General features: G+C 41.9%; 1 protein-coding gene across 1 annotated transcript in view; it reads right to left on the reverse strand.

Moving 5' to 3' along the window:
* The window catches only part of PDE6A (phosphodiesterase 6A, cGMP-specific, rod, alpha), a 126417-nt gene that overhangs the window by 13262 nt on the left and 98739 nt on the right, over positions 1-14416 (reverse strand). Inside the window, exons 14-17 of the mRNA XM_010850549.1 lie at positions 13027-13136; positions 11459-11546; positions 11154-11254; positions 10529-10636 (exon numbers count right to left, since the gene is read on the reverse strand). Of these exons, the coding sequence (XP_010848851.1) occupies positions 10529-10636; positions 11154-11254; positions 11459-11546; positions 13027-13136 (407 nt within the window). The remainder of the gene's footprint in view (positions 1-10528; positions 10637-11153; positions 11255-11458; positions 11547-13026; positions 13137-14416) is intronic.

A 14416-nucleotide genomic window follows, 5' to 3' on the forward strand; every position in this document is an offset into this window, starting at 1 on the left:
CAAGAAAATTAAAGATACCAAGGGAACATTTCATGCAAAGATGGGCTCAATAAAGGACAGAAATGGTATGGACCTAACAGAAGCAGAAGATATTAAGAAGAGGTGGCAAGAATACACAGAAGAACTGTACAAAAAAGATCTTCATGACCCAGATAATCACAATGGTATGATCACTCACCTAGAGCCAGACATCCTGAAAAGTGAAGTCAAGTGGGCCTTAGGAAGCATCACTACATCCGCTGGATCATCAAAAAAGCAAGAGAGTTCCAGAAAAACATCTATTTCTGCTTATTGACTATGCCAAAACCTTTGACTATGTGGATCACCACAAATTGTGGAAAATTCTTCAAGAGATGGGAATACCAGACCACCTGACCTTCCTCTTGAGAAATCTGTATGCAGGTCAGGAAGCAATAGTTAGAACTGGACATGGAACAACAGACTGTTTCCAAATCAGGAAAGGAGTACGTCAAGGCTGTATATTGTCACCCTGCTTATTTAAAGAGTATATCATGAGAAATTCTGGGCTGGATGAAGCACACGCTGGAATCAAGATTGCCGGGAGAAATATCTATAACCTCCGATATGCAGGTGACACCACACTTATGGCAGAAAGTGAAGAACTTAAGAGCCTTTTAATGAAAGTGAGAGAGGAGAGTGAAAAAGTTGGCTTAAAGCTCAACATTCAGTAAACTAGATCATGGCATCTGGTCCCATCACTTCATGGGAAATAGATGGGGAAACAGTAACAGAGTTTATTTTTGAGGGCTGCAAAATCAGTGCCGATGGTGACTGCAGCCATGAAATTAAAGGATGCTTTCTCTTTGGAAGAAAAGTTATGACCATCCTAGACAGCATATTATAAAGCAGAGACATTACTTTGCCAACAAAAGTCCATCTATTTAAGGCTATTGTTTTTCCATTGGTCATGTATGGATGTGAGTGTTGGACTATAAAGAAAACTGAGTGCCAAAGAATTGATGCTTTTGAACTGTGGTGTTGGAGAAGACTCTTGGGAGTCCCTTGGACTGCAAGGAGATCCAACCAGTCCATCCTAAAGGAGATCAGTCCTGGGTGTTCATTGGAGGGACTGATGTTGAAGCTGAAACTCCAATACTTTGACCACCTGATGCAGAGAGCTGACTCATTGGAAAAGACCCTGATGCTGGGAAAGATTGAGGGCAGGAGGAGAAGGGGACGAAAGAGGATGAGATGGTTGGATGGCATCACTGATGTCATGCCCTGATTCTGAAGGTACTGTCACATCCTGGTCCTACAGTAAGCACACTGCATTAGGGTGACCCAAGAGACAGCAAAGCAGGAGACTCAAATGTGGTTGGGACTTCCCTAGTGGTCCAGTGCTTAGGATTCTGCAGGGACTTCCACTGAAGGGGGCATGAGTTTGATCCCTGGTCAGGGAACTAAGAGCCCACATACCTCAGGATGAGGAGAAAAAAAAAAAAAGATACCTCAAGGGTTGAGGTGTGGACCTCAAATAAGATGAAGGTTACCAACCGGAGCCCTCCCAGATAATCAGAGCAGAGGAGGCAAGTGCTGGGTTTTTTCCTCAAAACAAGCAATTCTGTCACCAACTGGGTGTCCTCTGATTCAGTTCGATTCAATACAATTCACTTTTAACATTTGACTAGCGTCAGATTTTGCAGGTTGGCGGGCTCAATCCAATAAGACTGCCCTCACCTTGGAAGTCAGTTGCAAGTATCAGAGCCCCAGGCTACCACACCTCTGACTTGACTACAGAGGCAAGGGGTTCTCATGAACCCCAGGTTTAAAAACTTGTTAGGACAACTCATAAAACTTCGGAAAACTCTTCTCTTTGCCAGTTTACCATATAGGATATAACTTGAAAGTGAAAAGTGAAACTGAAGTTGCTCAGTCATGTCTGACTCTTTGCGATCCCATGGACTGTAGTCTACCAGGCTCCTTTGTCCATGAGATTTTCCAGGCAATAGTACTGGAGTGGATTGCCATTTCCTTCTCCAGGGGATCTTCCCAATCCAGGGATCGAACCCAGGTCTCCTGCATTGTAGACAGACGCTTTACTGTCTGAGCCACCAGGGAAGTCCGTAGGATATAACTTAGGAATAGCCAAATGGAAGAGACGCACAGGACAAGGTATGGGGTTGGGAGTGCCTACAGAGCTTCCACGCTCTTTTCAGACATGTCACCCTCCCAGCCTGTCGATGTGTTCACTGACTTAGTGGCTCTTCAAACTGTTTTTCATAGGTTTTTATGGAGATTTTGCCCCATAAACATGGTTTATTAAATCATTGGCCACTGACTGACTCAGTCTTCAGTCCTCTTCCCCTCCCCAGAGGTTGGGCTGGGGCTGAAAGTTTCAAGCTTCTAATGAAATCTTTGTCTTTCTAGTGATCAGCACCTATCCTGAAGCCCTCTAGGGTTCCACCAAGAGTTGCCTCATTAGAGCCAAAAGAAAGTGAAAGTGGCCCAGTCGTGTCCTACTCTTTGTGACCCTGTGGACTGTATAGTCCATGGAATTCTCCAGGCCAGAATACTGGAGTGGGTAGCCTATCCCTTCTCCAGTGGATCTTCCTGACCCAGGAATTGAACTGGGGTCTCCTGCATTGCAGGTGGATTCTTTACCAGCTGAGCTACCAGGGAAACCCTTAGAACCAAAGACACTCCTATCAAGTCTATGACTCATCACTATCAAGGGTTTTAGAATCTGTGTTGGGAAATGGGGACAAAGGCCAAAATACATAGGTCTCTTTATATCACAGGAAAAGCCTGACACCATGCCTGCCATGAGCAATGCAGCACAGCACTCCACGTGTCCCGGCTCAGCCCCTGTGATAATCCATAAGGTAGATACTACCATTACTCTCTTTGAGCAGATGAGGAAACAGGCACAGAGAAGTGAAGTTACCTGCTCAAGGTCAATCACCAATTAGTGAGAGAGATGAGACCAGACCCTCTGGAGCTGAAGCCCTAAGTGTGTAACAGGTACACTATACCCAGGTGTGTAGTAGCTCTAATTATGTGTCTAATCACCTAATAGATGGACCAGCCCCAAGACCGCTTCACAACAGTGCTTTTCAACCAGGTGCCCCTTTTGCTCCCAGGGGATATTTGGCCATGTCTGGAGATAGTTCTGCTTGTCACAGCTGAGGAGGAGGGGCTGCTACTGGGATCTACTGAGTAGAAACCAGGGATTATGTTAAATATCTTTAAATGCACAGGAGAGCCCCTATTATATTTATTGCTCCCAAATGTCAATAGTGTTAAGATTGAGAACCCTACTTTATAGATCTTTGAACATTTTTCACTGAGTGCCTACCAGAAGAATTCTGAAAAGTGTTTACCTTCTTGTACATTTTTAAGTTGACATCTTGACTTACTTACCCAGTCTTGAAAGATTGAAAGGACTCTGCAAATAGTATTACTACCTCCTTCTACATCATGGTACCCAGATTACTTATATTGTTGAGAATGTTACCTTCCAAAAATCTTAAATGGGTTCCTTGTAACTTTCTTGTATTAATGTGTCTTCAGTGATAGGCTGCTTCTTTTGTTGTTGTTTAATCTATATTTTTATGTTTAATTAAATGTAGTTGGGTTCTCCCTGTAAAGCTCTGTTATGTTTTTGGCTTAATAAAAATAATTATGATCATAAAAATAAATAAAATGGTTTCATTATTCTTTAAATATAAAGAAATCTAAATAGCATAGCATTTTTATATCAACCATCAGTGTACCATCCATTTAAAAACAAATGAACCAGCATTTCTTTAAGATTCTAGAGTTTTAAAGGCTTCCCAGGTGGTGCTAGTGGTAAAGAACCTGCCTGCCAATGCAGGAGATAGAAGGCTTTGCCTAGAGAATCCCACGGGCAGGGGAGCCTGATGGGCTACAATCCACAGGGTCACAAAGAGTCAGACACTACTGAAGCGACTTAGCATGCACACACAAACCTAAGACCAGAAACCATAAATCTCCTGGAGGAAAAGGTAGGCAGAACACTCTTTGACATAAATTGTTCCAATATTTTTTTGAATCTGTCTTCTGAAGCAAAGGAAGGAAAAGCAAAAGTAAACAAATGGGACCTAATTAAACTGAAAAGCTTTTTCACAGCAAAGGAAACCATTGACAAACCAAAGATTCAACCCATAGAATGAGAAAAAATATTTGCAATTGACATGTCCAATAAGAAGTTTAGTATCCAAAAATATAAACTATTCCTACAATATCAAAAAAAAAAACAGCCTAAAAGCAAAAAAGCGAACAATTTGATTAAAAAATGAGCAGAAGAACTGAATAGACATTTTTCCAAAGAGGAAACGCAGATTACCAACAGGAACATGGAAAGATGCTTAACACTGCTAATCATCAGGGAGATGCAAATCAAAATCGCAATGAGAGATCACCTCACACTCGTCAGGAAGACCTTCATCATGAAAAAAGTGCTGATGAGAATGTGGGGAGAAGGGAACTCATACACTGTTGGTGGGAATTTAAATTGGTTCAGCCATTGTGGAAAACAGTATGACAATTTCTCATAAAACTAAAAACAGAACCATATGACCCAGAAACTCCACTCCTGGTTATATATCTGGGGAAAAAACACTAATTCAAAAAGACACATGCATCCCAATGTTCTTGGCAGCACTATTTACAGTTGTCAAGATATTGAAGCAACCTCAGTGTCTGTCAACAGATGAAGGGATAAAGATGTGGTATATATGTGTATATGTGTGTGTACATACACATATACACATACACACATCCATCCATCCGACGGAGTAATATCCAGTCATAAAAAAGAATGAAATTTTATATTTGCAGCAACATAGATTGACTTGGATGGTATTATGCTAAGTGAAATCAGTCAGAGAAAGGCAAATACTATATGATGTCTTTTAAACATGGACTCTAAGAAATGCAACAAACTACTGAACATGTTAAAAGCAGCAGCAGCAGACTCACAGATATGAAGGACAAACTGGAGATACACTGGTTACCAGTAGGGAGAGGGAAGTGGGGAATAACAATATAAGAAATTAAGAGACACAAACTGCTATGTATAAAATAAGCTACATGGATGTATTGTACAGCACAGAATATAGCCAATATTTTATAATAACTATAAATGGAGTATAACCTTTAAAAATTGTGAATCACCCTATTATACACCTAAAAGTTACATAATATTGTACATCAACTATGCTTCAATTAAAAACAAAAGTCTGGAACTTTGCATTCTTTTTTTCTCCATAAACATGTATTTCCAGTTAACTTCCCCTACAGAGTTTATCCTAAGGTTTTATATTTGTGTGTATGTGTGTATGTATATCTATATATGTGTATAACTATATATATCACAGATATTCAAATATATATATGAAATGTGTTGATCACTTTTTCATACTGATTTTTAACCAAATATGTCCATTAATTAAAATATGTAACTAAATATTGTCGTCTTTGACCATAGATCTCCAAGTATAGAAAATTTTTGTTCTGGATTGAATTACTATTATTACATGATTAACCAATACAATAAACTATATTACCTGTTTTTTAGAAATTATTAAAAACTCAAATATTTTTGGAAGTTCATCTATTGATAGAGAGGATGGGACTTTTTTTTTTTTAATCAGTTAATGCATGGGGAATTCCCTGGCAGTCTAGTGGTTAGAACTCTGAGCTTTCACTGCCAAGGGGAGAGTTCAATCCCTAGTTGAGGACCTAAGCCATGTGACATGGCCAAAAATGAGTTAGTGAATATTTCATACTGCAAGACTAATTAGATGCAACATTTAGAAACCCTGGGAATGGAAAAAGTTTTGTTACAACATCATTCCATTCTTTAAATTCTTCCACATTATCAGTTGACAGTTTAATCAGATTCTCCTTTAAGTTTGTCTAAAGCAAACATTAGAGTCATTCACTTCCTCAGTTTCCGGGAATTGTGCCATAAAGATTTGACTAAGATTCCTCGTATGACTATTAATTGTACCCCAGACACTTTCTGTGTGGCACTTTGGTTAACCCAAGACACTCAGAATATGTTAAGTCAATTAAAACACTATTCACTTTAATATATCTTCCAGTTTTATATTTTTTGACTTTTTTTTTATATTGGAGCAATTTGATTAACAATGTTGCATTAGCTTCAAGTGTACAGCAAGTGATTCAGTTATGCATGTGTCTATTCTTTTTCCAAATTCTTTTCCCATTTAGGTTATTACAGAAGAGTGAGCAGAGTTCCCTGTGCTGCACAGTATGTCCTTGCTGGTTATCTATTTTTAATATGGTAGTGTATATATGTCATCCCAAACTCCCAATTTATCCCTCCCCCTCCCAGTGCTGTATTTTTTATAAAGTGCTTTTATCTTATCACAACATTTAGCAACATTTTCATCAAAACTTTGAACCTTCAAGTTTGATTCATTTATTTCTGGAAATATCTGCCATGTAACAATTGGAAATGCCAGTCTTTTATTGTCAACTGAAGCCTGAAAATAAGACTTGTTTCAGAAAGAATCTGACCCTTATTTTTCATTTCATATAAGCATGTTATTAGAATGCATTCTGCTGACACCCACCTTATTTTTTATTCTTAATTCTAAGAAAGACAGAGGTACTAATAGATGGATAGGTATGTAGGTAGACTAGATAGATTGACGGATAGACAGACAGAAGCATGGATGAAATCAAGTACTGCTACCTTTTTGATGGCCCTGATAGCAGGGGGCCATCCCATATCCCTAACAGCAGAGAATGCGGTTCATTCTCTGAAGGAAGTAGAGTGCTAAATAAGAGATGCTCAGCTTCTGCTGCCCCACTGTACAATCAAAAGACAAAGCTTTCCACTTCTAACGCCCTAACAAAATAAATATATAAGACAGGGAAGGTCCAAAGCCCTCCCTTGGGTTTATAACGCCATGATTAAAAGGAGCTTTGAAAACACCAATATTTATTGTCCTTCTGTTTGATGCCCCAGGGGTCTTCACACTATAGACTTCAAGAAAGGGCAAATTTGTCTTTATTTTGTCACATGGGATAAGAATGAGGAACTGACCATGCCTCACTTACTGCACTTTCTCCAGAAGATAATGTAAAGAGAGAAAATACGGATTCCCTTGAGACCATCTAAGCCTGTGTTTGTCTAGGAAGGCTTTGCAAGAGCTTCGGCTTAAGACTACGTTGGCTTTTACCATGATTCAGGAAGTCTTGCTTCTGGCTTTATTTATTTATTTTTTTGGAAACCTTTCATGTCATATCTTTGTAAACTGCATGACACCGCACTGTGTGTAAATAATATATTGTATTTAACCTGGTCCCCCATGATGGTCTTTTAAGTTTTTTTCAATATTTTTTGTGGTTACAAGTAATGTTGCAATGAATAACTCTATGCATACTTCTTGTAGCACAGGTGGGAGAAATTCTGTAGGGTAAATCCTGGATCTGGGATTTCCTGGGCCAAAGAGTATGGCTGGTTTCAATTTTGATAGGCATTGCCCTTTGTAAAACTGCACCTGTTGGAGAGTTACCTGGCTATCCGGGGGTTAGGACTTGGCGCTTTCACTGCCATGGCCCTGGGTGGTCAGGGTAAAAAAGTATAAGCCAACATTGAAAACCAAAGAAACAAAACTGCGCCTATTTACATTCCCAGCACAGTGAATAGGGTTGCCTGTTGCCCCTCACTCTGCCCAACACCACGTGTTAGTAAGCACTTCATCTTTGCTGATAGGAGGGATGAACAGTTATATCCCAAAGTAGTTTTATTTTTCATTTGTCTCACTGTGGCTAAGGTCATCTTTTCATATGTTTACATCCCACTGTAATTCCTTTTCTGGGAAATGTTTGCTCATGCCTTTTGCTCATTTTTCTGTGGGATTAGTCTTTTTCTTGAATTATATTAACACGACTGAGGAAACTAGCTCTTTTTCTGTCAGAAGCATTACACATATTTCCCCCCGGTGTATCATTTAAATTCTTACTTTAGCTCTGAGTTCTTGTGGGTGTTGTCCAGAAATCTCTAAAGTTTCATTAGTCAAATTTATCAGTCTCTTTACGACTTTTGAATTTTATGTCACACTTAGAAAAGCTTACTCTTTTCAATTCTCCCAAGCTTTTTTCCTCTCTCCATATTATTAGTTTATTTTCTCATTATTTTAAAATCCTTGATTCATCTTGAATTTATTTGCTATAGGAGTGAAATAGGGGTCTGCCTCTGTGACCACCTATGGCAGAATCTGAACTATATTTCTTCTTTGTCCCTGATTTCTCACACAGAGCTCCTAAAACCCTTGAGATTTCCCTAGTGATACAAGAGTCTTGTCCTTCCCAAGAAGCCCCCTTTGGGGCTATGCTAATGAAGTGACTTAGAGTGACTGAGGGTAGGGTCCCTAGATGGGGTCAGGCCTACCTGAAAGACCAATGGAATAGAGGGATGGACTTTCAGCCCAATTGCTGGCCTCTGGGAAACGGGTGGGGGGAGCTGCAGATTAAGCTTTGTAAAAACTATTGAACAAAGATTTAATAAGCATCAGCGTGGATGAGCACACCCCAGTTCTGTAGTAATGGAAGCCCCTGCATTCAGGACCCTTCTGGCCTTTACCTTATGTACCTCTTTGGCTGTTCTTTTGTAATAATCCTTATACTAAACTAATAATGTAAGTAAATGCTTCTCTGAGTTCTGTGGGCCATGCTAACAAATTAATCAAACCCAAGGAGGAGTTCACAGCAACTTCCAGTTTATAGCTGGGCAATCAGAAGCACAGGCAACCCGGACTGGCTTCATCTGAAAGGAAGCCAGTCTTGTGAGGCTGAGCCCTTAGTCTGTGGGGTCTGGCGCTATCTCCAGGTAGATAGTGTGAGATTTGAGTTAAATTTGTAGGACAGCCTGTCAGTGTTCACTGAGCACTGGAGAACTGCTTGCTGGTCTTGAGGGAAAAAAAAATCCATCAGATCACCTCATGGTCCCAACACCATTTATGAAATTATCCTTCTCCACTGGCAGAAAATCTACTTTTAGCACAGGCATTGTCTTTTGAGTCTGTCTACTGACCTCTCCTGCTCATACCTAGGACTGAGCTATCTTCAGTTCTGCTGGCCCCTATTATTTCCTTTTTTCCTCAGAATTTTCTGGCTCTTTTTCATACTTAATTCTCATAAGGATTTTGGAATTGGCTTCCTAATTCTCCACAAAATAAAGTTGATATTTTCTTTGGAATCACTTTAAATAAATAACTAAATAGGGAGAACAGACAACTTTGTAATAATAAGTCCCCCTGTCCAAGAACTTAGGGTTCTTTCCACTCATTCAGCCCTTCTGCAGCACCATTTTTGAAACATTGTGGAGCAACTCCTGGTCTGTCTGGGAGCAGCTATCACTAGAGCATGACTCATTGTTCAGTGGGCACAGGTCACACTGCTCCTCAGGGTGGGAGGACCTTTGGGGAGGCTTGGTTGGACAACTTCACAGCTGAGGGAAAGACAACTGGCCCCATCTTCCCTGAGCCTGTCCCAGCAGCTGTCTCTTCTCTGGATTTGCGAAATTCGTGACTTGATTAAATCTCACCTCTGCAGAAGCATCTAGGGATAAACAAACAACAGTTCTCTGGGTCCTGGGTCAGGCATTGTCTCCTTTAATATCACCCAGGACCTGTCATAGGGAAGCCAGGGGACCCATTGGCTTGCGCCACGTAGTCATGAAAAGACTCAAATTTGCATTTCTAACCCCATCATCAACTGAGGTGAATCAAGGAAGCATACTGAGAAACTAAAAGAAGATATTCACCAGAAAGCTTTGCGTTGCATTACCAGACCTCATGCCAACAAAGCACTATGAATGTCACACAAACCAGGGAACTAACTTGTGAATTGCATGCCTGCTTTTGCCATGTATAAGGGAACACTAAAGAGATTAAGCCCATATATTCTGAGTAACACTTAGCTATCACTCAAACCATAATTCGTTTAATGCTCTGTGTTTTATCAAAAACTTTATCACCAAAAGTTATATCACTTTACCACCAAAATTCTGCATTTTAGCATAGAATTACTTCAAATCTTGTACTTTTTGTATACAGAGAGGTATGCATGCATGCGTACATTCTTAGTCACTCACTCGTGTCTGACCCTTTGCAACCCCATGGACTGTAGCCCACCTGGCTCCCCTGTCCATGGGATTTTCCAGGCAAGAATACTGGAGTGGGTTGCCATTTTCTTCTCCAAGGTATCTTCCCCACGCAGGGATTGAGCCCATGTCTCCTGCATTACAGGTGGTCTCCTGTATTGGAGACAGATTCTTTACTTACTGAGCCACAGATAACTGTCTTGTATTTTTGTGCTAGAATGAAGAGTAAACACATCATTTTTGCAGTGCTGTTTTGGCATAAGTTCTTTGTTTTGTGTGTCAGAGGCCTCCAGAATGAAAAGTTTTGCAGGGCTCTCTTGAAGACGGAGAGGCCTATCAGGATAGCATCTTGCCTTTTGACCCTGGGCTTAAGGGAATCAGGGTTTAAGTCTTGTCTCAACTCACATGACAATTTCCTTCCGTGTCTGATCCAGCATCATGTACTGCGTCCACTCCTGCTGAGTCTCGTACGTCTTAGACTGATCCACGATCTTTTGGAACATCGTCCTTTTCCTACAAAACACACCAGTTTGTTAAAGGAGCACATATTAGAATAAGGCAACCCCTGGCCTTCTAATGTTGGTTGTTTCAGAGGCTAATTATGGCAGTGTAACTTTTAAAAAGAAAGGTGAAAAGAACCAATGCCTGGGAGTGAAGACCTAGGTTCTAACTCAGACTCTACCATGGGTTTATTATCTGATCTTAGCTTATCTTCCCCTGATCTCAGTTTCCCCATCTGTATAACAGGGTAAGACTAACTCAGAGCTGTAGTGAGAATGGATGCATCCATAGCGCAAGTGTGGTACCTGGCACAGAATACTCACTAAATCAATTAGACTGTGGTGTTCATTATTTTTATAATAATCAGTATTCTTTTTTGTTTGTCCATGCCTTACAGCTTGCAGGATCTTATTTACCCTGCTAGGGACAGAACCTGGCCCCATGGCAGTAAAATCCCTAAGTCTTAACCACTGGACTGGCAGGGAATTCCCTAATCATTTTTATTCCTAAAATGAGAAGAAATACCAACTTGAAATATAAGGCAAGGTCTGTAGCAATGATCGCGATGTCCATCATGTGGATTGCATGCTCATGCTGCCTGCGATTGAGGTTCTGAAAGATATTTAGGCTCTAAAGAGAAAATGGAGGGATAGAAGTGATGTGAGAAGGAGAGAAGGGAGAAGTGACACTGGCAGTAAAGTCATTCAATTCCTGATGGCTGCCCCAGGTGACTAGAGAGACAGTCCAGGCCAATGCCTGGCTACACTCAGGCTTCTTGTGAGATGGGGACTCGTTCTCAGGCCCCAAAGCCAATGCAGAGGGCTCTCATCCTACCTCATCTCTCAACAGTGTTTTACCAAACTCCAAGTGGTGTCTTTCCAAGATGGAGGACCCATGGAGCTTGGCCAGTGGGTTCTGGGATCTGAATGGGAGAGAAAGAGACACACAGAGAGGATTAACATGGAATGGCAGAGATGAAGGTTAAAGGCATCATCCATTCCTGTCACCTCCTAATTCTGCAGGCAGATAGGTTGAAGTGCAAGAATAAGAAGGGACTTGTCACACAGTACGACCGTGAGAAATAGGACTAGATAGCAGGTGTCCTGGCTCTCATACTTTAACTTTCTCCATAACTAACTCTGGGCCTCTTTGGGGACATGGCCTCCATAGAAGTGTGGATCTTTATCCCCAGAAAAAGACACAAACACAATGCCACGTGCAGTTTTACAGACCCATCCCCATAGCCATCCATGGACACTGGCACTGGGCCAGTGCTTTAAAGATCGCCGAGCCCCAGATCTTCCAAACCTGATTCTGAGAAGTCACTGGATTCCCACAAGCAACGTATTTATTCACGTCTTTATTCAATAAATATTTGCTGAGCCCTTGTTGTGTGCCAAGCACTGAGATCAGTACTTCGCCTTCTACAAGGTAAAATGTAAACATAATCTCTAACCTTGGAGCAGCAGGCAGAAACTGAGAACACTCACAGAAGCATGACTTACAGTCTGTGGGCCCTGGGCAGAGCCTGGGTACGACACTAGTCCCTGCTCTGCCAGTCCACGTGGTGGTCATGAGGGTCTCCCAAGACCATGGTTCCTGGCCACTACTTCAGAGACTAGGATATAAGCTCTGTGAAGTCAGGGACTGTGTCTGGTTTGTTCACCATGGAACCTCCTTTGCCTGACATAGGGCCTACCATGCTGGCCTTTTGTGCATTATAAACCCAAGGTGAACAAATGAATCATTAGCAGTTACTAACATCTTGGCTTAAATTAGTTCAGTAGGAGAGGAAGGAGCAGAGTGAGAAAGTTTATTAGTTTCCTGTTGCTGCTCTAAAAAATCACCACAAACTTAAATGGCTTAAAACAAGAAAAATTTAGTGTCTTTCAGCTCTGGAGTTTAGAAGTCTAAAATGGTCTGAAGAGCTGTTTTCCTTCTGGAGGTTCTAGAGGAGACTGTTTCCTTGCCTTTTCTAGCTTCTAGAGGCCCCTAATTCCTTGGCTTGTGACTTATCCTGCATCTTCAAAGCCAACAGTGTAGCATCTTCTGTCCTCCCTGAGTTCCTACCTCCTTCTTACAAGGACCCTTCTAACTATTTGGGGCCCACTTGGATAACCCAAGATAATCCCTATATTTCAACATCCTTAATCATGTTTATGAAGTTTCTTTTGAATGTAAGGCAACATATCCCCAGGCCCCAGGCACTGGGGTGTGGACATATTTGAGCTTCATTATTCTATCACAGGAGTTTACCCAAAACCAAAGGATAGGAGGAAGTGGGAAGCTGTGGACCGTGGGAATTCCCCATGGCAAGTGAGTCTGTCTAAGACCCATTCAGATCTAGGTAATCAATCCCAGAGGCAGGAGGTAGAGAGAAGGGCCAGTAAGGGCTGACTCACTTCATCTGGTAGAGATTGTTAGTGCCTCTGTGGTCAATGTCATGGCAGAAGGCGGCGGTGACCATGGCCAAGGCCTCCAGGTCTGTGAAGTATCGCTTCAGCTTTCCGGTCTGGAAGGGCAGTCAGAGATGCTACTCACTCCTTTTGTGGGGGGCTTGGAAGCAGGACTGAGAGAGCAGGAGTAAGGGGGAGGGCCTGGTGCTTGGAAACACAGGTCTGATCTTGGCTCAACCCCTGGTGCCACAGGATGACCAGACGTTTGCCAGGACTGAGATGTGGGATATGGGACTTTCTGTGCTAGCACTGGGACAGTCCAGGCAAAGGTGATGGGGGGTCGTTTTACTCCCGAGTCACCTTAGCTGGTCCCACCTCCCTCTGGGCCTTAAAGTGGAGGGCGTCAGACTGGATGCTTGTTGAGAAACAGACAGCCCTGGACTTTGAGGATTTAGACGGTGTTGGAACATGTCCAGACTGGTAAAACAAACCTTCCAAACCTGGTCTACTGGTTCAAACACAGCTCAGAAGAATTTTTCCCTGGCTGTCCTCACTTAACTCCTTGTTTGTGCCGGGTATTGGAGTCAAGGGTGGAAAGAGCCCTGAGGAGGTGCCGCTGACTTGTGACTCTAAGACATAAATCACGTCTAAGCGGTATGTTTTTCACCTTCAGAGGCAGCCTGGCTAGAATTCCTGCCCCCAGGCCCCAGTGCTTTCTCTGGCCTGACCACTCCAGACACGAGGGAAAGGAATGAGGATGGGGACACTGGGCAAGGGCAGAGATTTGTGTTGTGACCTGTATGGGAAAACACTTTTAAATGAAATATAAAACCTCCAAACCTTCTGAGACAAAATGACTCACACATATACACATTGGTATGTCCATCCAAGGACATAATAGCATTGTTTGTAATAATGAATAATAATGAAAGATCAAAAGCAATCCTCAAAAGAGAGCTGCTGCTACTGCTGCTAAGTTACTTCAGTCGTGTCCAACTCTGTGTGACTCCATAGACGGCAGCCCACGAGGCTCCCCCGTCCCTGGACTTCTCCAGGCAAGAACACTGGAGTGGGTTGCCATTTCCTTCTCCAATGCATGAAAGTGAAAAGTGAAAGTGAAGACGCTCAGTCCTGTTCGACTCTTAGCAACCCCATGGACCGCAGCCTACCAGGCTCCTCCGTCCATGGGGTTGTCTAGGCAAGAGTACTGGAATGAGTTGCCATTGCCTTCTCTGAATAGGGGAGCTAGGTAAAGAAATTGTTATCTACTTAAACAATGCAAAATACTATGAAGTCATAAAATTAGAGAATGGATAAGCCTTGAAGACATTACGCTAAGTGAAATTGATCAGACACAAAAGGATAAATACTGTATGATTCTACTTACCTGAGGTAC

This window comes from Bison bison, unplaced genomic scaffold (assembly GCF_000754665.1).
Source record: "Bison bison bison isolate TAMUID 2011002044 unplaced genomic scaffold, Bison_UMD1.0 scf7180017864291, whole genome shotgun sequence".
Classification (NCBI taxonomy): domain Eukaryota; kingdom Metazoa; phylum Chordata; class Mammalia; order Artiodactyla; family Bovidae; genus Bison; species Bison bison.